Raw genomic sequence first — 26439 nt, forward strand, 5'->3', positions numbered from 1 at the left:
TGTTCTGATCTGGCACTGAAAGCACAAGCTCCTCTGTGCTGGAACCCTGGGCTGACAGGAACTATAAGGGACAAATGAGCGTGCGGAGTTCAAAGAGCTCCAAGTAAATGTGTGTCAGGTCGTAAGTTCCTACACACTGTGGATATTACTACATGCAACTACATTTTAAGGCTGCAATGTGGAGGAGATGATAGACATGTAGTTCTGTTGCAACCCCACGTTCTGCGGTTAAACGTTTCCAAATAATTGATTTCTATCTATCAATTTGATTTTCTTGCCTCACAAAACTGTGTATAATAACCATTTCTATACCCGCCGTAATACGGAAATGCTGCATTTTCCTCATGGTTGGTGGGCAGACTTGGATTTTAATTTCTGACCTTCCCTATGTTCTTCCCTCTCCTATCAGTGGGAGGGACTGGATATTTCTGATCTCGCCTCTGGCCACATTCAGGTCCAACCAAGCAATCAGTGACTTCGCTGACTTTTTTTGTGTACGGCTGTGGGAAAATTCCTGGTTGGCTGGCTATGAATTAATGAAAATCCTCAGAATGCTTCACTAATGATAGCTCCTGTGGCTTTAAAAATGCTATTCCCTTTTTTTAATTTGAGGGAGGTCACAGAGGTTTCCAAAAACTAAGAAAAGAAACCCAAACATCTGGTTGTGCTCTGCTGATGGCTGCTTTTGTGTGAAGAAAACTTATGGCGTCTCCTCAGCATCAAACGCATTCAAGGTGATCCTTTCTGAGAACTCTTTGCAAGAATACCTTCCACTCTAACTGTGTTTTCTAATTAATTTCGCTTTGTATTTTCAAATGGAGGATTTTAGTCCCCCATGGGAATCCCAAACTCATAATGTGTCACTTAAAATACACCCTACCTTTATAAGATGAACTTATTTTTTTGAGTTTTGTATTTATAACATAAAAATATTGGTGTATGTTTCTGATATTTTCCTTTAAAGTTGTAGATCTCCAAGATTAAAACGAGCTATTAGGTTAGATTCTGGGATTCATGAAAGGAAGTGGGTTTTTTTGCATATCCATAGTGAAGTTCAGTTTCGTCTATTTGCATATAAAGTTCCAACAAGATTTGTAAAAGTCACCTTTTTATAATTTCGATTTTACAGGCTAAAATACAAATATTTTTTAAATAATGCAGGTTAAAATTTTGCGTGAATTTAGTTTAGCTAGTAGGAAGGCGAAATATAAGAATGTTTAGGTCAAAACAGTAAATCTTCTAAACTGTTAAAACTGGAAGCTCTGGGCTGCACAGATAAACACGTGTGTTCCAGGTGTGACTGGCCTGGAATCAGGAAACATTAAAAATACAACTTTAGAGACTTCTGATAATCACACTATCTCTTTATTTTATACAACGATTATATGCAGGTCTCTATCTACTTGTGGAAGCAGCACCCAGGCTGTTTTCCTTTTGAACGTGGAATATTAAAAATTTTGTTGAGTGATTTTTGTTTCTGTTGGTTTTGTTTTGTTTTCTTTAAAGAGCTAAAACCCTACATGTTAAAACGAGTGGCAAGACTCCGTTTTCTGGGGGGATCAGTGTTATCTCTTAGTCTGGTCTTGCCCCTAATTTCAGGCAGTAGTAGCGAACTGAGGGTGGAAGTTGGAACCAGTAAGTTGTGCGATGGACTGTGAGCGATAAGGCTGGATGGGGTTCAGGTCCAGCCCAGGACGGGTGCGTCGCTGGATCCCAAACCTCGGTAGCCAAGTTGTCAGTTTTATGCTGGGCTTCCCCTTGCAGGCTGTGGGATGTGGAGTATAAACGGGCAATTTAAGCTTCACCCTGGAAGTGCGAGCAGATCCTTAGAGGCTTGGGGTGGGATTCAGAAAAAGAATGGAGTGCCCTAATTCCCATTAACTTCCGAGGGGATTTGTTCTCTTTTGTGGCCCAGGGTGTAGTTACATTTTATATTGACTCAGCAGCGAAGCTGGTTAGTGAAAAATTTTCACTCCCATCTGCTTTTCCTCCCACTTGGGTGTTGCTGTTGGCCCTCCCCTCCCCTCCTGTTTTAATGCACCTGTTCGTGGGCAGCATTGTAAATCACATTATTCAAACAGTTGGCATGGAAAGGATCCCCCTGTAGATATGTATTTAATTTAATTTTATTTAATTTTCTCAACTGGGTTGTTTGTATGACATGGGTAAAGTGGGGTTCCCCAGCGGTTGTGTTAAGTGTGTGTTCCGAAGTGAACCACAGAATGGAGGGAGAGCCCGGGGCTGGCGGGGGCAGGACATCCCTCAGCTCAGCTGGTGATTGAGTCAGTGTTCTGTGTGACTGTTCACGTAGTTTTAAAATTCCCGCCCTTGAGGTGTCTTCATTTAGATACCTTCAAAAAAAGTATCTCATCAAAAGAGCTTGAAGTTAGTATACTGAGCATATATGAATATTTGTTACAAAAGAATACATTTGTTATAAAAGAATGTCTAATGTTTTGCTTTTTCTGTTCTGTAATACAAAATATTTAGCTAAGGTGCTTTTCAAAGAATCAATAACACAATCTATTCCAAGATAGTTACAGCATTTTTCCCCCAAAATTATGTTGGTGATGTTGAATAATTGCCTTTACCTTAGTTTACCTTCTGACAGGAGTAATAGGTTAACCGCAAAAGAAGTTAAAATAAGAATCAAAGAGACAAAACAAACACCTGACTGAGCCTGACCCGTAACAGGTGAAAAGTTATTATTCCATGCCTCCTCAGGACGTCCATGGCAACAAAACCTTTATGTTTATTCATTAGCTGGGAATAATGCAGGTTGGGCTTGCTTAGGTTTCTCCATATAGTGGCATTTCTAAGAGTAATTCACTAATCGTGCCATTCATTTTGGGTTCTTTTTCAATAAGGACCACTGGCCGTGAAATGTCATGCAGAGGTTTGAAAATGGGACATTCAGCTCAGTAAAGAATGAGCTGCAAGGACAGAGCTTTCTTTTTATTACATCCTGGCAGTAAATGTAGGAATCAAAGCCACAAAATAAGCGACAGAATAAGGCCTGGTGTCGTGGAACAGCGCCTGTTCAGTGTAGCCACGTTACACGTGGTATATATGGATTAATTATAATTTATGATGTTCCGTTCAACTGCAGAAGTTGGCAGTATGTCCACTCCATAGTTTGTGTGCTTGTGTGGGGAAAGTTGATCTGTAGTTACAGGTGTGATCTGTAGTTACAGGTGTGATTCCACCACCCCGTGTCCCCCTCTGGTGTGGGTAGATTCTGGTGCTACAAACAAAATAATTGTTTCCATGTTGATGTTTTACGATCACATCCAAGTGGTATTCCTGTTGTAAGTTATAATTTGTATGAGAAGTGAAACTTGCTGGTCTTCAGATTTACTTCTCAGTTTACTACAATAACGTAATTTTATTTTAACAGTGATGAAGGTTTAAACTGAAAGGGTTTTATATTTTATATTATATTTATCTTCCTGTGCCACATTTTAGGATGAGCTATTTATACGTTCAGTTTAACTTAGATAATAGAAAGTCAAGTAGAAGTTTGAGAGCTACAGGTTCAGTGTAACTTTTCAATCTGTGTGTTGAAATAGTTAAGTTCTTAAAACGTACATCACAGTTCTGGCTTCTTCAATAAGATGACTGCTAGAAGGAAACTTGTTTGTGGTATGGACTTTCTGTATAGAGACTTTTTTGTTAGAATTTATTGTTTCCTACAGAAAAAAAGATCAGTGTGTGTGTCTCTTTAAAAATAACAGGTTAAATGATTGTAAATGCTCTTTCAAATATTTTTTAATTCAAAAGTTGGGTGCTTTTTCATAATTTGATCTAAGTCGCGTAACCTGTGGCTCTGTTTTTGTTACACATGCTGACGGTCTGTGGATAACATTAGATTTTTTCAGCATGAAACTGAACACTTGAAATCCCTAAAGCAGTCTCAAGTTTATGGTTAATAAAAGAATTTATTGTACTGGATGTCATCTGTTATATCACTCTGCGAGCAGAAACTGGCAGTGAGTGGACAGGAAATATTTCCATTTCAAATCGCTTCAGTCTTATGGTCCAGGGTGAAAGTGTCCGATTTCAGAAAAATCTCTCTGAATATCAACGTAATAGAAATATTTTATTTAAGTAGAGTATAGTATTTTTCAAATATTTCTTTTTGTTTTATACGATTTTATGTAAAGACACTACTTATGTTATTGGTGTTGATCAGTACTGATCCCTTAACGTTTTCAAGGCAGAAGGAATAGTGGTTATATATTTTCAGATAAATGTCTATACATGGAAAGTCAACAGCAATTGGATGAGTTACCGTGTGGTGGCCAAACTGCTTCGAAGTCTCAACCTTTGTGTGTGTAATTGGTTGGATTGTTAAGGGTGTGAACTCCTGTGTGATGATGAGGTTCTTCCAGCTTCACGGAGTTCTCCAAGTTGTCTCCTTTTCAAATGTATTTTAAAGTGTGAGATCCATAGATTGTAATTCAGTGTCTTGAACATCCCTTGTGGAAAGCTCAGCGTGTTACTACTGTAAATGTGACCTTTGTTCATCCTTAAATGTTTTATATATTAACTTTGTAAGTGTTTTGTGGGGTTTTTTTTTGTTGTTGTTTTGTTTTGTTTTTTCCCCCCTAAGCCTCGGTAGATTATCATTTAGGTTTCAAATTGCTCTTGTCAAATTTGTATCAGCACTTGTTACACTGATTATACTATTATAATAACTTAACCTCACACCTTATTACTAATCAACTCAAGCAAATAATCCACAAATTATAATGTGAAAAACCGTGTGTCTTTTTTCTTTTATAGTCGAGCCTTTGCTTCTACACACCGACTGCAGCAAGTGAGCTATTGAGATGCGTGGGGTTCCAAGGGCCCAGATCCAGCAGCACAGGATGGTGCTGCTCTGTGACTGGTATTGTAAAATCTGCCCCGTGTGGATCAGGCTGGTGCCTGGCCTGATCTTCTGTGTGTTACCGCAATAGAAATGCCACGCAAGAAAAGACATCTTCGCTGAATTTTATTTCACTTGAACAGCTTCTGGCTTTGATACAGTATTCTATTTTTTTTTTTCTGTCAGTTTTAGTGAGGTGGGTGTAGTGACAGTGTAGGATACCCTCTCTTCGGTTTCCTTTAGTTTTTAAGGACTTAGTGTGGAACAAGTCTGGATCTTATTGGTGCTGCTCATGTGGAACCCAGAGGAATTTCTGGAGAGCAGCACAGCAATGGTGTTCTTCCTGAGGGGAAATGCGCTTTGTCCCATTCCTGGCCTTGTCAGAGCAGGTCCTGAGAGAGCAGCCCCAGTGCCAAGCCTGCGTTTGGGCAGCAGGCATTTGCTTTTGGTCCCAAGAAGTGATTTCCTATTATTATTTGTTAGTGAGCATGGCAATTTATCATTTAAAAGAAAGCTGCTTTGACTGAAAAATTAAATGTTATCAAGATGGAGATTTTCTTTGCCATAGTTCTTTTTAAATTGGATAATCCAATTTTAATCGTAATTACAAGAACAAAAAGCGCTCCAAGGTTCTAGAGCAATCCTTTGTGAAAAAGATTTAAAATGAAAATATTGCAAGAGATTAAATAGTAGTTAAGCAAATGGCACCAATGAAGTAATTTAGAGCGGCAGTAGGTTGTGGTACAGGCTGTGTCGGTGTTTTAGCAGCCATCGCATTTCCTGTCAATAGTGGTAATTAGTATGAAAATGGCAGTTCTGAACCAGCTGCGTACACTGCGGATAGAACGTGTAACCTTTGCTTTGGCCGGCTATCAGGAGCACTTAACGTGAGATACGGAGGAAAAATGCATCTCTTAAGCTGCTGTACTTGTTCAAGTGTATAACAAAGTGTGATATCCATGGGGTGTGACTTTTGTTAGTGGAAACTGAGTGAGGTCAGACTGGAGTGTCAATACCCCTGAAACATTAAATCTCTATTTAAAAAGTTTTATTTAGGTTCCCTTTTTTAGTAATAAAAACCTTACTGGACTTGATAGCATGTAATGCCTGAAGAGTTTCCCAGTACAGATATACTTAAAGCACACACATTCCCTTGCATTTTTTTTTCCGACAGTAGGATTTAGCAATACTTAATGCTTTTGAAATCCAAGTACTGAAGAGAGATGAGCACACAGGAATATTTGAATGTGTTCTGTCTTCATCCTCTTTTTCACTGTGAAAAGCCTCAACAATCTTGGTGGCAGAAGCTATTCTGTGTAAGGAGGTGGTCAACAGCGTAATTAGGGACAAAAGACATGGATTTGCAGGGTGTGAAAATCAAAACTCTAGAAGAAAGTCAGCCTTGATGCTCAGGTGAATTCAGAGATGAACTTTATCCCAGACTGGCAGTTCTCAGAAATGGCCTCAAGAATGTCTCCTCAGAAAGCTGTATTTTGGGTGGGTTTATTGCGTTGTGTTTATTGCTGGTGAACTGCAGGCTGCTGGCTGAGACCAGCACATCCCGGTGATGTTTGTGAGAAATGCGTGTTGTCTGAAAATATTTAGTCTGTTGATTTTTGGGGAGACTTTTTTTTTTTTTTTAATTTACCAAACATTCACACCAGAAGGTTGTTAAAATATTAAGTGCGACAGGGCAAACTATAGAAAACTTTTTAGGCATGAGAGAAGTAAGAGCTGGGATCCTCTTTCTGCCATGGGTTGCTGTGCTGAATTCCTGGGCTTGGCTCAGAGATTTCAGATTTTCACGGTAGGTGCTAAACCGTGTCGATTAAACTTGCTTCTGGTGGTGTTAAATTGTGGCTTTAACAGCTGCTGAATTCAATATCCTTTCAGTAGGGAGGAACTTGAGAAAGCCATATCGGGTTGAAATGGCAGGAGAATTTGTTCAGACAAAATGTAATTACCCATATGGGAATTCAACCATAAAACCATGCATAATGTCAAAACTTTGTGCAAAATTAGATATTTAATGATCATAAAATGTCAGGACAATTCTTGTACAAATGGAGTAGAAGTTCCTTATGTTTGGTTTAGGAAAATAAGAATTACATGTTACGCTTAAAAGAAAGTTTGGTTTCCCAGATTTATATGTAAAGTAGTTTTTTGTTGGTGATGGTGGTTGTTGTACCTGGATTATAACTCTGGGCCATCTATACAGTCCTGGTTTTGGATTTGGTACTTCTTCAAGGGTTATGACTGCTGGTTAAGTTAGCACATTTTTTTAAAAAGGCTTGTATGGATGCTGCATAATGTTTGTTCGAGGCCACAGGGCTTAAACTGGGGTACGAAGTTGTATTCTGGGAGATGGCATGTGCTCCATGTGAGCACGGCAGTCGGTTTGAACAAGGGAAGGTGTTTTGTGCAGCCTCAGGTCAGCGGGCAGCTGCTCCGGGCTGAGCAAGTGCCAGCGTTGAGTGTGTCCCATGGGAGGAGGATCTTCGGTTAGAGCAAGGGCCTGAGCGATCACCAGACAACCTGATCCTGTCTGAAGGGGACGGTTGCGTAAAGGTGATGTGCCGACACCGGGACATCCACCACTGAATTTTCAGGGAAGAGAAATGGGGATGTTTGAAGAGGACAGGCTGGTTTTGACAGGGATGTGTAGGGAAGAACCCATTGACCAGCCTGGAGAGCAAGAGGATAATCAGCGCTCGGATGGAGTCTGAAGTTCCTTTGTGCTCAAAAACGGTGGTTTTCTTCCCCCCCATGCACTTTATAACTGAAGTAAAAACAGTGTTTTGCCTTCATATCTCAGGCCAAATTCAAGAAGCAAACACTGTGAAGACACATTCGGCTCCTCTGGGGCTGAGCCTGTGTGCAGTGGCTGTAGAGATGAAACAGTGAATAACCAACAGTAGAGAACCAACCAAAATCTGGTAATTTCTTGTAAATTGTCATGTTGCTTACAAAAGAAGAAACACAAAAAACGACAACTTATTAAAAGAAGGTAAAAAAATGTGTTGAAGGATCCAGGTTTCAAATGTTTCAATTATGAAATTAAGCATCAAGAAGCCTCTCGCTCCTTGAATTCAGTTTTATTAAAGCTTATTTCTCCAGTGTCACTGAGGTGGTTTTAAGAATGTTATTCCCGTAATTTGTTCATGCAGTGTGGTAACATACGTATATAAAGGCAAATCTGAACAAAATTTAGCATTGGAATCATCAGTTACACCGAAGAGATGATAACAGTATAAACCCATCCAGCAAGGGTTTAGAACTAATCGTGCAGTCAATGGAGTACACACAGGTTGTGTGGTGTACGTTAGCGTGGGTTATGTATTTTATTACATTCTGTTGGAAGCAATCCAAAATGCAGGTGTAGAAATAGTACAGATAATTCATCTCTTTACTGATGACTGTAAAAACAGAAAATATTTTAACTTGGTTGAAAGCACCAAGAAAGCTTTCAAGTGAGAAGAGCAGATGTCAAATATAAAGCTTGTAGTTTACTGAGCTCTGAGTATGATGAACATTGACTATTCATCTTTGATGTTAGAGCTCAGGAGCAATTGTCCCTTCAGTTTGCCTCCTGGGAGCATGAAATTGGGACCACGTGTGTGTTGATGAACAACATGTGAAGGATGAATCGTATTTGGGGCTGGTGCTCAGGGCTGAGCGGTGATTTCACCCTGAGCCCCATCTCTGGCCCCGGCATCTCGCCCCATTTCCCAGTGCTGGTGTTCAAGTGCCTGTTCACGTGCAGAAATTGCATTTATTGAATGAGTGTTTGCCCAACAGAAGTTGGATGTTGGAGTGTGTTTCAATATCACTTGTAAATAATCGCCAATGCCATCTCTGGCAGGAATTGTCAAGCATGAAAAAATAGACACTACTTTCAAACATGAAACGCTGTATGTTCTGCATTAAAAGGAAGAGGGGAAAAAGTTCAAAAATTAAGCAGATATTAAAATTTCTTTCCATTGTATTCAATTTATGCCTCTGGTGACAGATATTAGTTAAATTTAGCTTTACTCGGAGGCACAATTAGTTCCTGTGGTTAAAATTTCATTTAAGCTTTATTTCTGGCAATGTAATCCTAACTTTGTTCCTCTCTGGCATAGTAGTAGGTAGGAAGAGTTGTAAGTGCATTTTGTTAATTACATTGTTACTGTAAATGAAGGGTAGGTATTAGAAAAATATTAACAAACAAAAATACAGGTTAAATTCATGTGATAGTCTTTGACTCTTATTAATACTTGTTCTCTTTCATATCGAAAAATGAATATTTAAATAACATGAAATGTCTGCGCATGCCTTGAACATCCACACTCGTTCTTCAGGAGCTGGTGTGTGTTGGTGTTATTCAGAAATGGGCTGATTTAGGAGATCTTGGGATCTTAACCTGGACCAGCCAAGTCGTTCCTGTGGACCGAGGAGCAGATCTGCTGTTGATCTCTGATTCGAAGCAATTCTTTCTGGCTTGCATGTCCGATATAGATGCAGGATTCGGATCTCAGTTTCTCACGTTTTCCGTGGAGTTCTGTGCTTTGGGCTCACACAACGTGAGGTTTAATGTTAGGGTGACCCCCCTGCCCCACCTTTTGACAAATGAGATTTTTTTGTGATTTGATCTGTGTGCATTTCAAGTTTGATTATCTGCTTAAAGATCAGTGCTCTGTAGCTCTTCATGAAGGATGTTTTGGCTGTTTTCTTTCCGATGTGTTCCCTCTCAGTGTGTGCAGAAGTACGGGGACCAAAGGGCTTTTATAGACAGAGCTCCAGGCAATGGAGATTTGCTTTCTAGTAAAGTTCAGAATAAATTAGAAGCATGTAAATTCAACAAATGTTAGTGGTTAATTAACTAAGAATGTGGAGCCCTGAGGCCATAGCAATAGTATTTATAAAGTAAGATACTTTAACCAAGTTGTCTTAGCTACAAGCAATTTAAATAGCACAACTACTTTACGGTTTACATACAAGGGAATGCTTCCTGGAAGAACAGATTATCTTTCTAAACTCATAGCAGCAACTACTTGGAGGATTAATATCGAAGTTTAGCACCATCAGATTGTCTGACTTGCTTACATGATTTTACTTGGAAGTCATATGATGCAGTTCAACAGTCCCGTGCCCGGGTTCTCTCCCAAATCCCTGCAGCCCTTCTGCGCCTTCGTGTACTTGGGAGCAAAGTTTGACAGCCAGTAAGTTCAGCAGAGTTTGGCTTATGCTATATTTACTTTTTACTTCTACTTTATTAATGATTGTGGTATATCGATTTATACTTATACTGTTACATATTTTGTGATGGCAACATAATTCCAGTAGAAATGCAATTAAAGGTGCAGTAAAAAGCGTTGCTATATATATATATATTTAAAATATAGGATATAAAAGATCCTATCTGAAGAATTAAAATACTCGTGCAAATTTTCCGTGGGTTTTGGTAAAATTTGTGTCTCAAAACTTCAGGACACAAAAGGAAAATGGGCAACAATTGCTTTGGTGGTCTGTCTGCCTTGATTTATAAATATAAAACCTCAATAGTTTTTTTTGCGCATATTTTTTATCAAACATAATGTCTTTGTTTTGCTGTAGTAGTAAGTGAAATGAGATTTTATATAACTTAAGACAAACAGAAAATGAGTCAGAATAGGACAGGTATTAATAGAAAAGCTAAGATGGAAAAAAATGGACACCTTCCTGTGTCAGGAAACCTTTTCACATAACAGCTTGTTTAACGCCAAGCTAGATAAAAGTTAAACACATGAAAAGCTCCCTAAGAGGAAAGTGAGATTACAAATTTCCCTTCTGACAGTACTATCAAGATCTGCTTCGCTTTCATTCCTTATGGAGTATTTTACAGGTGGTTTTTTTTTTTTTACAGGTAACTTGACTCATACGTTGTTTTTCTAAACACCTGAGTCTATTGAGACACAGCGAATGTTTCCATGTGACCATGACAACACCTAATTACTGTTGCAGTCCTTTTATAGCATGATCATCTGTCCTTTACATTGTAGCTCTAAAACCAGATGTAATTCCGTGTAAATGGGTAGTATTTTTTTAGAAGGGAACGGTAAATATGGTGTTATTTGCCTTTCAGGGAATGGTTTTGCTCTATAAGAATCAGTGTTACAGTTCTCGATTTTTCTCTCTAGTAAGGGTGAGGGTGGTGCTACATTTTTTTGTTTCAAACCCAATTTCAGTGCTCTCAGAAGGTGTCTCTCAAGTCCCGCGTTCTTTTGTAGAGGTGTGGGAGAGACCAGGTGATTTTAGCCAAAAATCAATGGGAACATTGACATGTAAATTTTACATCTGTGGTTTTGTCTAATTAAGCTCTTCTCAGCCAGAGTTTCTGTCAAATATTTACGGTACATGGTAAAATTAAAATGATGGGGGCCTGTATAGGGGGGCGTCTCACCTAAGGAAATACAACAGAAGGGTGATCCAGTGCATCAACCACATCAGCCTCAATGCACATGGAAGTAGAAGTTCCACAAGAATGACGTCAGGAACAGAAACAGAAATTACATTTAATTACAGCTGTATAAAATAATTTAATGAAGGATAGATGTGGGCACATATTTGATTTATCATTAACCCTTGATTAATGGTGTGGTTTTTGTATGGGCATGATTATCTTAGATGGTGGAAGTTGAGAACATCACCTAACTTCCAAAAACAAGATCCGTGATTCACATCTACTAATCAAGTCACGCTACTTAGGTCACAATTGCATGTCTTCATGCAAATATTCCATCCAGACTTTCAAATCTCCTTGTTTTCACTTCTTTGAGTGTTACATTTGGAAAGTCAATGGCGGGTGAGTGTACGCAACATGTTCTGTCGCAGCCTGTGTTGGGATTGATGGGTGGTGTGACCAAACAGAAGGAAGAAAATAATGAATCCTGTCATCTTCCAACAAACTACTTATAAAATAAAAATCTCTGTAAGTTCAAAGTAGCTTGCTTTATTCAAATCACATTCTTGATATTTCTCTACAGGGGCTGTCATCAGTCACCAGGAACAATGGACTACTCAATGTCACCTTTAAATATGACAGTAAGTTGACAATTTGCACTGTATTCACAAAAGACAAGGACTTCAACGCAGTTGTCAATAAATAGCAACGTCTCTTAAAAATGGCTCTAAGAATAGCATGAGCTCTTTGGTATTGACCTAGTTTTAAAATCTAGATTTGTTTCTGCTGGATCTGGTAATTGTCTCCTTCCTGTATTTCACTGAGAGTAAAATTATTTAATAATTTGTAGTAGTTTCACTTACAGATTGGCCTACATCATCTGCCCAGTGTTTGGCTGGAAAATTACAGAAAATGATTTTATTCTGTGCAAGAATGTATTCATTGAAAGGTCCTCTACACACAAAGTCACAGGAAAGGATTGTTTCAAACTTGATACATCTTTTCCCTGATGTGGAATTTTGGGGGAGAGTGGCATAAAATGTGTCTCAAGGTAGAAAACATAGTTTCTATTTGCATAAAGGGAATATATTAAAATAGTGTGTCTTTGCAAGGATTAAATTGAATATAAATATTGGAGATGAATCGCATCTCTTCTAGCTGAAATAGCTGGAACTTTTCATGCGCGGCAGTGTGAGAGGAGCAGGCCAGTGGAAGCGGCTGCCGTTTGCACTGCAGCCACATGTTCCAGTGCTGCCGCAGATGTCTGTGCAGCTAAATTAAGGAGAAAGAAATCTCTGGCATAATAACAACAATAAGCAGGTTGCAGCAATAATCCTTCAGACCTCTTCAAACAGCTGCAAAATGGCTGTATCTTATTTTTTCATTTTTCAAGATTCTTGTCACTTGTGTTGTCTAGTCGGTAGACTATTGCTGTATTGAGAATTTACCCTTATTCGAGCCATTAGTGGCCGTCATCAACTCAATATACAGAGCAGGTTCCAGTTTACAGCAGTAACGTTTGTATTAAGGCCAGTGCCAGTCACAGGCTGGGTTTTTTGCCTGCCCAAAGGAGTTACCTCAGATGCTAAATGTGGGCAGAATTTTGTCACTCAGAACATGTATCAGGAACCCTAACAATGGTGATTTTGTTTCATTCTGATAATTATTTTACTCCTCTATTTTTTAAGTTAATTTCTGAATTTACAGTCCTTCACTGTGATTTTTTTTTTAAATCTACTTTGTTAATATTTAAAATGAGCAAAATTTAAGTATGTCAGATTGTACAAGAGGTAAGTGTTCGCTAAAAATGAAATTTTTTAATCTACATAAGGAGAACCAGGAAATAATCAGTCAGAACGGAGATCCCCACGTTTACTTAACACAATGGAGTCAGTTTAAATTCCGGTATCTGTCATGTTTTTTCCATTAATTCTGGCACCAGGAACTGTGTTTAACCAATGGCAAGTGCTCATTCACAATTCTGGCACTGCGTTGCTGCCTGGACAAAGGAGTTCTTGGAGTTCTGCAGTGCTAGGAAGAGAGTTCCTGATATCCCGGCTAGAGAGTTTGTATAATGTGGAAATACGTACTTACCAAGAATAAGCCAGCACAAAGGAGAAGTTGCCTTGCTGGCTGTGATTTAAAGGCATTTGTTTTGCCACACAGCAACTCTAGCAAACTGTCGTTTATGTTGCTAAATTAGTTGGTTCGATTATTTATTCAGGTGAAAATCAAATGTTCGTATGTTTTAGTATTTCGCTTGTATTCAAGCAAAAGAGAGAGTTTCCTGAGAAGTGCAATTTTTCCCTGCTGTTTTCTTCCTAAATCTGTTGTCCTTTAAAAATGTAAATCAGTGACTCAGTCAAAGTTCAGGCGTTTCTGCTATATTCTATCTTGGCAAATTGTCATTTGACCATAAAATTTTAGTGACTGGGATCCAAAATCTTGGGCTTGCTATTAATTAGATCCAGACATAGCAAAAACTGTGACTTCAAAGTTTCCATTGCAAGGGGTACTCTGCTCTTCAGAGGTTCGAGCTGGCCTTGGGTTCACTCACAGCAACAGGATTCAACAGAGCAAAGCAAGTACCAACCCCCCAGCTTTTGTAAAAGGCAGTAATGTACAAACTGTGCTATTTCTATTTGCATAGCAGCTACATGAAAGACCCCTTACCATTGTTTACCATAGTAAAAAGCTGTTTTCTAAAACTGCTTTTCAGTTAATATTTTTTCTTCACCTTTAGGATCACACTTCTGAATTAAATTTTAATTTCCTGCATTGACTTATCATTAAGACTTGATTTTTCATGTTTTGTTTCTCCAAACTGTGTATAGACAAATACGTAGCATATGGATTATCTCAGGTTTTTAGAATTAACCGTCAGTAATATATAGTCTACTGGTCAACTTCTTCTGAATTTTGTTGGCTTCAGTAGTTCAAAAGCAGAATGTTTGTGTGTACGCATTCTGTGTATATTGTGCTCCAGAACTCTTGAATTCTCTCCCAAAACGAATGTCAGTCCTCATCTTCTTCGGAGCAATTAGTGAGGAAAAAATGTTCTCTTTTGAGAGTCCCAACACGTGTCATTTCACTCTTACTGTGGTACAGGCTATGCCGGTATTACAGACGGGTGTCTCCTTTGGAGTCCTGTGAACTGGGGGGCTGCAACTGGTGACGCTGGTTGCGCTCAATTGTTTGCGATGTTTTCTGTTTTTCAGTGTCCCGAGACAAAGGCTTCATCTAGGTTTACTATACAGTACTTATTTTTATAGCAGAAATAGTACGCATGTACTTCTACTGTGCTCGGTCTTGAAGAAATATTAGGAAATGAACTGAACTCTTTATTTACATGGGAAGATGTGGGTCGTGTTGGAAACAGGTTGCTGAAATAGATCTTGAAGCTTCGGTGCTGTTAGCAGACGATTTACTTGCCCTGGTATGGCACAAGAACATCAGCTGGAATGGTTTTCTTAAAAGCATTTATTTCTCCATATTTTCAGACTGCACGCCTTACCTGAACTCAGCGGGCAGACACGCGATTGGAGATGTGCAGAATATCACGCTCAGTCAGTACGCGTGTTACCAACAGGTTGCAGTGACGATACTTTGGACAGCAAACGCCATTGGTAAGTACTGGAAATTAAAGAATTTAAGCTGCAAAGTGCTTTTCCAAGTCAATGAAATAACTATGATTAGAGTTAAGGACAATACGGTTTTCAAAATTAAAACATAAATCTGTTATTTTAATGTTCTTATTCTCATACAGCAGAGTCTCAACTTGATATTTCATGGTTCATACTCACTTAAAAAGCTTTTAAATCAGGTTTTTGTTACAGTGCAGTAAGAGCTGGAAGTTGACATTTATGGGATTGCATCCTAAGAGATGAGATATGGCTAATAATACAAATGCATATTTATTACACTTGATATATATATATTTTTTTTTTTTTAGCCCAGACCAGCATTTATTAAATGAAACATTTTAGGTAAAAAAAAAAAAGGTCTTTTTTTTTTTTTTATGGCCTTCCAGTGTTAAGTGAAAAACAATTATTAATTTCTGGGGTTCAGAAGAGTATATGGAGATGACACTTGAAATTCTGCAAAACTGTGCAGTTGAAAGCATGTGGTGATCTTCAGCTGCAGACTGGAGAATGAAATCTCTGTGGGAAACAAAGCTGGGTGTTCTTCCCTGTCCTGATGAGAGGTTAATCCTTGGGAAAGCCTGAGGACGGAGCTGCTGCTGAAACATCTCGGGTACCACGGGGGCTGGACCCTTTCTCCTTCCTGGTCTTCTGTGAGCACAAATAGCGCTTTTGTTCCATAGAATAGTAAGAACATGTTGGGTAACTCATACTCTTAATCTTCTACGAAATTATCAAACATTAAAAAAACCTCTACGAAACAAAGAAAACTAGTGAGACAGAGGAGGTCCATGGAAAATCATACATTTGGGGTGGTTTTTTTAAAATTTAACAAACATAGCATACACTCAAATTAATCCATTTTGATTTATCTAGCATTTAGTTTACAAAGGCTGTGGCTGTGTCTTCGATAAATACATATTCTGCCATATGTAATGTTGAAAATACGTAATCAGATGGAGTAGGGGTAGGTCATCTTGAAGAACTGTGCAGTGACTTTGACACCTGCGCCACAAAACCATCCCAGGGTAACACTCCAACATTGTCCTGGGACATTCGCGTCACTGTCCCTCACCTCAGCCGTGTAACGAGTCATTCCGTGCTGAGAACATGCAAAGAAATGTAAAGACGCTGTGCTGAGAGGTAGGTGTGCTAGAGCAACTTGAAAAAATGGGTGGAGTTCTGGCATCAGTTATTTATAACTGGGAGTATTCACGCACTGGGATAAATTCCATTCCATATAAGTCAAGTTTTCTGGTATCCCACACTATACTAGAGCTGAAGAAGTTGTAACAACCACTGTCACTTTAATCTGGGAGTCTCAGAAGTGGTAGCAAGATGTTATAAAGGGGTATTTCTATAATTTGCCAGCAAAGTGTTACATTTCAGTGCTAATAGTGGAAAAGTGAAGTTACTCTAAAGCATTGTGAGGATGCTGAAGGTAACGATGACTTACATTGCAGCGATAATTTGGAAGCCCCAGCTGAACTGTGGGCCCCTCTGCTCTAAGCGTTACACAAGTGTGTAGTAACTGCAGCCTTTGCCAAAGATTGAATTCTAAATAGGCAAGATAGAAAATGCAGGAAGAACTGACATACAACAACAGGTATTAAAACACAAACATATGAAATATGAATGGTAAGTTTTATTTTTAAAGACAAATGAAATATATTCAGATTACCTAGAATACCACATTATGCATTTTGAAATATTCATCTTCTGTTTAAACATACTGTTGTTTGCAGGGATTGAGTACCTGAAAGGATTTCGAGTAATACTTGAGGAGTTAAAATCAGAGGGCAGACAGTGCCAGCAGATGGTTTTAAAAGATCCAAAGCAGCTCAGCCTCAGTTCTAAACAAACAGTAAGTGCTTTGTTTCAAGGAAAGTTTCATTCTTGTTCGATTGTGTGAGTAGTCCTGGAAGTGATTAGATGCTCCGTATAAATCTAAATATATCTGTATTTAAACGTATGCACAATGTGCTGTTCACTAGGGTGCTGGTTGCTTCCTGAAAGTATTATTGTGTAAACTAATGATAGCTGCTGCTCTAGAGACAGATCTAGTCCCCTTCTAGAGAAGCTTTCCTGAAGCTGCAAACTGTCATTTGGGTGACTGTGGAGCCCGCGTCCACATCTGTCGGAGCCCGCGCCCAGCTCTGTGTTGAGATTCCTCGTGTTGATGTGTCATGGACGGAAAGATAAAGGATTCTTAATGTATTCATTTCTGCTTATGTTTGCAAAACTGTGGCCTTGTCTTGAAAGATACTTTCGGTTATAATCTTTCATTTTAGAATATGTTGCATTCTTGTTTTTTTTGTAGGGAATGGAATCCCAGCCCTTCGTAAATCTGAAGTTTGAAACAGATTACTTTGTAAAGATTGTTCCTTTTCCTTCCATTAAAAATGAAAGTAATTATCACCCATTTTTCTTCCGAACTAGACGTGAGTATTGCATACTTACCCCTCCACCCCTGCTGCTTAGTTTTCCCAACAAAGGAAAGTGGTAGAGTCTGGGTTAGGATAGTTACTGACACAGTCTTTGGAGGAAGATCTGGGTGTTGAGGTGAAAGACTTTGGATGCCGCAGATAAATCTGTGCTGTATGATAAACTGCAAGTACCCTTTGGGGCGAAATCTTCATATTTGTCCTGCTTAGGTTTCTTTGCCCTACAAAACTTTCTTAAAATATTTTCAAGTCTGTTGATGCAGCCTGCAGTAACGTTTCTGTTTAGTGATGTCCAGCATACCTACTTACCCTGAGTAAATGTATTTAAGGCTAGTTTCAACTTCCTCTCCTGCTGTGCCTGGTCTGTCCCTTCTGTCTCACTTAGGAAGGCTATTTTCAAATTAATGAACCTGTGTTTCTCATATAAAGATGAGAAGGGATTTGAAATCGTAACAAAGAAGCTAAGTTTACAAAATATATTTACTTTGGGCATATTAAAGAGTGGGAAAGAAACAAGAATATTGTCTTCAAAATTATGAATTCCCTTGCTTTTGCCCTTGTTCTTTTTCTATTGAAATAGCTTAGCATTTTCATACTGCATCATTAATATTTTTGTGTGTATTTGCAGCATGTGAATTGTTGCTACAGCCGGAAAATCTTGTCTGCAAACCTTGTAAGTAAAATGTAATTCATTCTGTATATTCATCTGACAAAAAGTTCCTGCGCTTGAAGAGTCTCATGTCTTTCCAACGGATGAATTTCTCCTCTGACAGACTGGAAGCCGCGGAACCTGAACGTCACCCAGCAGGGTTTTAACATGCATGTGTCCTTCGATCACGCACCTCACAGCTTTGGCTTTAGATATTACTTTCTTCACTACAAACTTAAACATGAAGGGCCATTCAAGCAAAAGACCTGCAAACAGGTACGTTGCTGAGTTTCGCAGTTCTTAAAAGCATGAAACCTATTTATTTATTAGACCAATTAGAGTTTATTTATTAGACCCAACTTTTAAGATTTTTTTTTTTTTAATAATTAATGATGTTTTAGTTCTGCAGAGAGAAGATTTTAGTCTTTGCGTATTTAAATAGAGCGAATTAGCTTTGCTGGTTTAAGGTGTCTTAATACAGCAGGGCACTGTGTATTTCTAAATCAATGCATTTCTTTATTAGGTTTTAGAAGTATGTGAGTGGCTTGCAAAGTAATCTCTTTGTTTGATGTAGGAGCAAAACACGGATACTACAAGTTGTGTTCTTCAGAATGTGTCTCCAGGGGATTATATAATTGAGGTAATATTTATAAACAGTCATTTGTACAAAAGCTAAATGAGTATGTTAATGGAGAAATTAACTGAAATTAAGGTATTTCAAGACACACACTGGGAAAATTTGACTTCAGGCATCGCTACTGAAGTACCTTGGGCAAATAAAGGATTTTAGACAGATGTTCTTGACCTTCCTGTGGCTTTGCTTCCCTGAGTGAGCAGTTTCATCTGGGCCTTCAAGTAAAGGTCTGGACCTTTGTAATTCTTCAACTTTGAATTTTTAATTGGAATTGGGTAGTTTGGTCAATTTTTACTATTCTTAGAAGCTGTGTATTTCTCTTGATGACAGTATGTGAACTCTGAAAAGTCATTACAACATTGACATATGTACCAAAAAAAGACAAATGATTTCACTAATTACTAGTTTGTGGTGCTCTTTAATTTTAACTTTTTGAACAGTAAGTTTCTTCACCTTTGGTCATGAAAGCTGTTATAGTTGTTTACATATTGCAGAAAATAAATAAAATTATATTTTCACAAAATAAAATTCAACTTTTACTTTTCTAAGCTGGTCGATGACACTAATACAACAAGGAAAACAATGCACTATGCGCTAAAACCAGGTATGAATTTTGGTTGTTTTAAACAGTGTACAGTATTTACCTTATTAATTTAGATTCAGTTTTTATTATATTGGAAAGAATTGATTTGATCTGTGTCTGTTTGCCATAATCAAGACTACTGACGCAATTTTGCGGTGATTTTTTGACCTAATGATAAGAGTAGATGTGCACACTTGTACATATGCTTCTGCATCTCTATACATTGATGTTTAGTACAGTTTAGATCAATATATCATTGGAAACCTTTGTGGGAAGCTCACTTTTCTTGTATATATGGATATGAAGAATCATATTATTTGCATGTGGCTAATTCTTCTTTATTTTTCCAAGTGCATTCTCCGTGGGCTGGACCGATAAGAGCTATTGCCATTACAGTCCCTTTAGTTGTCATTTCAGCGTTTGCAACGCTTTTCACAGTGATGTGCCGCAAGAAACAGCAAGGTAAGAGGGTTTGTTCAATACAGAGTCCAGTTAAACGTGCACTTTTGCAACAAAAAAAGTCTTAACTGGTAGATTTATTCCAGAAATACCTTTATCTGAAGGTGTTACTTTTCTACTTCTCTCTTTTCTCCTCACAGCTTGTGTATTGAAACTTGTAGCAAATTATTCATCAGTGCTTTATGGTAATTTGTTGCCATAGAAAGTATTGGGTCACAAATCAAGACTCTGCTGTACAAAGGAGAGAACAAATTTGCTGTTGAGGACTATATTGTGTTTTCAGTTTCTTTTTATTTGTGAAAGTACTACATGACCATGTGGAATACAAAGTGATCTGAAAATCGATAAATTTTAAACATTCCCTTATTCAAAAATGTCTAATTTAGATTTATTTTGAACCAGAAGCAAAGTAAAGGCCTGTGATACCAACACAATTCTCATCACTGTCTGGGATACTACCTGGATCCATTATTCCAGATGTGCTCCCTCTCCTGGCAGCTGCCTTTACACTTCATCCTAAGCCGTCTTCCTAAATTTACTCTTTCTAAGACTTACTTGCACGTGTTTCTCTAAATTAAATCCCATCCCTCTTTCCTGACTTCTCTCTCCTCTGTGTCCAGGAGCTGGCAAAGCACATTTGTTACATTGAGATGTTAAAAATCTATTGGCGTGGGGTGGTTTTTTTGTTTGTTTTTTAAGAATCTAGGGAATCATGCAGTTCCATGAATATGGAAAAAGAGATTACTTCCCCAAACCTCACTTATCTGTGTTATCCATCTGAGTTTTGGCATTGAGGTACTGAAGTGCTCTGTGCCATCTGGCTTAAATCCATTTACCTTCTGGCTCTCTGCAGCTCTCCCTTTGCTCACAGCCAGCACAGTTCAACAAAAAACCCAGACAAATCACGAAGGATTTTGTCTGCGCAGAGAGTTGCTCCAGAATAGTTGTTCCTCATGAATTGTGCTAAATTAAATCCATAGATGGATATTTGTGTTTTGAAATACTCATGCTTTATTCCAAATTAGCTGAATCAACTGTAGAACTAGATTGAATTAGTCTGGCGTAAGATGAGACTTCTGTGTTCCAGCATAAAAGCATCTATACAAGGAAATAAATACTAATAGCTATTTTGATTTGAATCAGTCATATCTTAATTCAAATTAATGTCCAAATGTGTGTTTGTGTACCAGAGAGATACTGTATGGTATTCTGAAAGGATCTGTGTTCCTGGAGTTCGATATTCTTACCTGGCTTTTGTTGTGTGTTTGGTGTTTTTTTTTGGCTTTTTTAACAAATGACTTTCAAAATGCAGGAAACTCTGGATGATGGTGCATCTTTAAGGCTTACAGTATTTGAACAGGGAGGTGAAGACTGAAGCTGAATAGAGGTGAAACAACCTCATTCTATTTCTGAAACAAACCTTACGTTTTCCAAGTTGTACAGTAATAACTGCACATTTCACGTTTAAAGCGTGTTCTACACATGTAGCGACTCACAAGCTGGATAAATAGAGCATGTGCAACTGTTATTTTTCAGGCCGGAAAGGAAAGAAATGTCTCTTGAAAAAAGTCATTACTGTGTGCATTAGTGCTGAGCCTACAAAGGCTATGAAAGAAAGCCAATAAAACCAGCCTTTATACTGTGAACTCTGTCTTCCAATGCAGAAAATATATATTCCCATCTAGATGAAGAGAGCTCGGAATCTTCAGCGTACGCTGCAGGTCTCCATGTGGAAAGACTCCGTCCCCGGCCGAAAGTGTTCATCTGCTATTCCAGCAGAGATTGTCAGAAACACATCAACGTCATCCAGTGCTTTGCTTATTTTCTTCAGGACTTTTGTGGCTGTGAGGTAAACTCAGCATTTCTTCTGTGAGCAGAGCTTCCTTAACTGAAACAGCACCCCCAAAACTCATAATAATGTGTGCTGCAAAATGAGGTGTTTCAGTCTCTCCATAGAGAGAACTTTTCGCTATTTTCCTAAATATTGGCTTTTATAGATTTTCTTAGGGAAATGAACAGACTATAGCCCACATTAAAAACAAACAAACAAACCCCAAACAAAACAACCACCAATCCCCCACTGCCCCAAACCCCAACAAATAAACCAAAAAGAGTAGGGGAAAATGTGTACCGTGTGGGTCCCAGGCCTTTCAGCCAGCTGTGTGCAGCTTTTTCTGGTTAGCAGGTCTGGCGTCTTTATAGCTGGCATCCACAAAGAGGTATTGGTGTCTACCTGATATACTTCAGTATTCCTAAATTACGTTTTATATTGTAATTTTAAAGTAGTTGAATCTATCAAAACTCCTACATATAGATCAAAGTGTGTGTAATTCCAATTAGTTGTTGACGTTATGTACTAATTTTTATTGTTTTTTTTTTTAACCTTCTGTTCCATTAATGCTGTAAAATCAGCATGTTGTCTTGTTTTTAATTTAAAGCTGTAAGACTTTCAAATTGTTACTGTGAATGACTAGGCTTAGAATCTCAGACTGCTTTCTAAAATATAATCAATATATGGCCAGTCTTTCACTTCTTAACTGTAAAAAGGCAAGACAAGTGTTAGTGTATTTTTGCTGTATTTTAATCCTGCCACTGTCATTTAAAAATATATTAATTTGGAACTGTTTTTTCAACTATACAGCAAGTCTGGCCTCTAGTGGCCAAACACAGTCAGATGATCAATGCCTCACGTGTTTGGGCATGGTCGCAGTTTATTCCTATATTTAAAATGGCTCAGGTAAGGTGTTTTAGAAGTCACTTAATGGAATCCACTTTTCAGAGGTGTCCTTTAGCCCTGCTACACCGAAGCTCTTTGGAACAGTGTTGAGCTGTTACTGCTATAATTATGTACCGTGGAACATATGGTATCAGGCAGTATTTAAGATTTATGTAACAAAATATTGATAGCATCCACACACAGAAGCAATGTGTCGTTATTAAAGCTGTAGGGTTTAATATAAAAAGTGATGCTCAATGCATAACAGAACAGTCATAGTTAAATTCATCATTCTCAATTGTTGGATTAATACAAGCTGACTGAGTATAAGTCATTTAAATTTTGTTAGCAAATATATCTAGTAATCTAATAACGAATATCAACCAGAATGTTCTTTTCTTTTCCAGGTGGCTCTAGATTTGTGGGAAGATGTAAAAATTTGTAAAGAAGATCAGAAAGAATGGCTTATTAAAAAAATAAATGAGTCCCAGTTTATCATCATTGTGTGTTCCAAGGGAATGAAATACTTTGTTGAAAAAAAGAACTGGAAACACAGAGGGGTAACCAAAGACCCAGGAAAAGGAGAGCTGTTTGTGTTTGCTGTGCTGACTGTTGCAGAGAAGCTTCGCCAGGCAAAGCAGAATTCAGACAACCTCTGCAAGTTCATCGCAGTTTACTTTGATTATTCCTGTGAAGGAGACATCCCTGGGATTCTGGATCTGAGCACAAAATACAAACTCATGGACAATCTCCCTCAGCTGTATTCACATCTACACTCCAGGAACCCGAGTGTACAGGACGCAGAGGTGTTTCCTGTTAATATTAGTAAAAGGAATTATTTCAGGAGCAAATCTGGGAGGTCCCTTTATGTGGCCATTTGCAATATGCATCAGTTCATTGATCAGGAGCCAGATTGGTTTGAGAAACAATTTGTTCCCTTCCCTCCACCTTCTTTACATTACTCAGAGCCTGTCATGGAAAAATTTTATTTGGGCTTGGTTTTAAATGACTTAGTGAATAAACAGGTGATGGATGGTGATTTTTACCTGAAAGCAGATGTAAGTATTATTTCAGCTGGGAATTCAGACTCTCACTGTGTAATTCAGCACTTAAACCTTGGAGAAGATACAGAAACTCAGGACATTCAAGGTGGTGGCAGCTCTGTTCTTCAGCCGTTGTTACATGTTAAAGCTTCAAATCTTAAAGATATGCCTCGAGATTCTGGAATCTATGACTCATCTGTTCCTTCATCTGAATTATCTTTACCTTTAATGGAAGGACTATTGACAGACCAAACTGAAACATCTTCCATTACAGAAAGTGTTTCTTCATCATCAGGCTTAGGTAAGATACAGCAGTGTTTTAAAAATTATTTTCAGTTATTGTGGGCATATTTCTACCATCTTAAAATACTATGTGAGGAGCCATATACAAGGCTACAGAGGAAGGCAAGCGTTGTATAAAGATGGTAAAAAAAAAAAAATAGGTTTCAGTAACTTTAGCAAAATTAATATTTTCCATAACTTATTGGGGAGGAGATCCTTAGCTAAGTAAGATTTTGCTAAAATTCTATTAATAAGTCACTTCTCATTAACTGACAACTTCTTTCTTGCAGGGACTCAGCTGGGACACTCAGCCGACAGCTGGGTGATTGAATCGGGAGGGTGATACGGTGAAGTGTTCTTACAGAACAGACATAAATCTCAAACTGACAGCCCATTTTGCTCTGGCACGTACTAGAACCTTCAGGGATATCGTCTGTACTGTGGTTAACTCAAGTTTCAGAACGACGTTGGGCTTCTTGTTGGATATGGGCCTGGGAGGAATGAAGAAACAGGTTTCAGTGGAGGGATTTAAATGCTTGCAAGACATTCTCCAAAATAGATCCCCAGCTAGAACGTGTAAATATTGCCTTGGGCTATATAGAAAAGCTCATCTGATTTTACTAGTTATAGTCTATTGAACTGGCATGTTCCAGCAACTGTATTTATGGGATAAAACTGTTGTTTGCTGAGATTTGCCTTAAGCAGCTACAAAGGGCGAATATTGCATTTTGCTGGTGGCGCGCTGCTCTGCTTCTGGAGTGGGTGCTGACAGCGAGCTCATTTGCTAGGCTTTTCTCTTGGCTGAATGGGTTTTTAAAAATTATTCAGATAATTCATAACTAATGTTTGATGCCAGAATTATCTTTGAGGGAGAGAATATAGATGTCGATTTACAGATATAGCATCTATATCTATAGTCTAGGTAACCTATAGGACAGAATAACTAAAACCTGACAACCTTTCAGCTGAAAAAAATACAGATTTCCTGATTTAATTGCATAAGCCACAAATACTCTATTATTGTTTCAAAATTATTATTATTATTATCTTCTTTAATATCCCGCCATCTTCTAACAGCCTTTTTTTTCACATTTGTGGGGAAAATTACAGACGATACCTATAAAGGTTCTAGTGTTGGATGGAAGTGGGCTGCTAGTTTAAAACTGACGGCCTCTCTGCAAGAATGCTTTTCCAGTTTTCCCTTCGAGTCAGTCCCAGAGCTGTCAGCTGCTGTCCCAGCTGCCAAGAAAGAGGCAGTGTGCCCAGTAATTAATTCTCAAGTCACATACCTACTCATTAACATGTTCCAGCTATAGAGGTTCCACGTTATAGCCTGGCTGGTGGAGTTGGATCTTAACACTCATGTTTCAGCATCTTAAGAAACCACAAAAGCTTCTGCCATTATTCCATTCACTGCCCCTGTCCACTGATAAAGTCTTCTCTGAGAAGCCCTGCCTGGGGAGAAAATTTGTGTTAATTCTTTAGAGAAAGAGTTCCTGAGCATTCAGCCCCATGAATGTACAGCATTGTGATCCAGAGGGTTTTCTTGAGGTTTTTTTTTGCGTTGTTTCTAAAATATCGACAAAATACAAAATCAGTGTTTCCATTAATGAACCTTACTTTTTTTTTTTTTCCTTTTGTAGGGGAAGAAGAACCTCCTGTAATCACTGCTACAAAATTCTTAGTGCCTGGAATATGTAAAGCAGAACTTCATTGCCACATCCATCCTGAGGAGCTGCAGGCGATCGCTCCTTTATAACACGTTACAAATTGTTCTGCATTGCCACTTTATCAACAGCCTCTGGTGCTCCAGCTGCCACACCGTCTCAGCACTAAATCCGCCTGAAGGAACAAATACTCCCTGAAGAAAATCTGTTATTCCTACGGGACATTTTATGGCCAGTAAACTTGCATCCGTTGGTCTTCGTATAAAGTCTTTAATGATTTGAAAAATGCAGCATGGAAAAATATATGAGAATTCATTTCAAAATTATTCCTTTTACTGATGTAAATGTCAAGATACTACACTGTTTACAGATGCTATAATGAAAATTGACTTTGGGGTTTTTTTGCTAGAAATAGCCTTGCAACTGAACCTATTATAAAATAGCTTGGAATGTTAATTCTTACTCAATTTTGTAGTCCAGCCTCTAGTTGTAAGTGCTGACATGACTGATGACAGGAGTGTTGTAGTGAATGAGAGCAGGATATTTTCAGAAGCGAGATAAAATGCCAAAGGTGAGATCAAGCAGTTCTTTGTCAGAAGAAATAATTTTCTTTTAGAAAGGTTTGAGCTCCTTTCCTCACGGTTTCCTCTTCCCAAATGTTCATGTGTCTCAGTATTTAATTTCAGATAAGTGTGTGTCTCCCTCTTGTGTATGATTCTCCTTTCTCTTCCCCACAATCTGGCTGTGATGACTCATGAATCGTTACTGTACTGAGTCTGAAATATCATTTTTATAACAGACAAAATCTAGATCCTGCATATGCTGAGGGAAACCATGGAAACCAAGTTGCCTGTTTTCCTCCCAGAAGGGCTAATATAAAGAATACTTCAAAGAGATGGGGGAAGGACAACCAAATTTTGTATTTAAGACATTTAAGCCATGAGATATGAGTATGCTTTCTAGGGGATTCCAGACTGTCCTCCAAGGACATGCTGCTACAAAATCACCTGGGGTAAAACAAGTGAAGAGG

General features: G+C 38.3%; 1 protein-coding gene across 1 annotated transcript in view; it reads left to right on the forward strand.

Moving 5' to 3' along the window:
* Nucleotides 1-25797, forward strand: part of IL17RD (interleukin 17 receptor D) — a 31475-nt gene extending 5678 nt beyond the window's left edge. The window contains exons 2-13 of the mRNA XM_065642672.1: nt 11875-11932; nt 14792-14917; nt 16678-16796; nt 17253-17373; nt 18005-18049; nt 18150-18301; nt 18600-18665; nt 19209-19263; nt 19594-19704; nt 21366-21550; nt 22825-23761; nt 25386-25797. Of these exons, the coding sequence (XP_065498744.1) occupies nt 11875-11932; nt 14792-14917; nt 16678-16796; nt 17253-17373; nt 18005-18049; nt 18150-18301; nt 18600-18665; nt 19209-19263; nt 19594-19704; nt 21366-21550; nt 22825-23761; nt 25386-25501 (2091 nt within the window). The 3' untranslated portion in view covers nt 25502-25797. The remainder of the gene's footprint in view (nt 1-11874; nt 11933-14791; nt 14918-16677; nt 16797-17252; nt 17374-18004; nt 18050-18149; nt 18302-18599; nt 18666-19208; nt 19264-19593; nt 19705-21365; nt 21551-22824; nt 23762-25385) is intronic.
* The last annotated feature ends 642 nt before the right edge of the window (nt 25798-26439 follow it).

The sequence above is a fragment of the Caloenas nicobarica genome, chromosome 11 (genome assembly GCF_036013445.1).
Source record: "Caloenas nicobarica isolate bCalNic1 chromosome 11, bCalNic1.hap1, whole genome shotgun sequence".
In the NCBI taxonomy this organism is placed as follows: domain Eukaryota; kingdom Metazoa; phylum Chordata; class Aves; order Columbiformes; family Columbidae; genus Caloenas; species Caloenas nicobarica.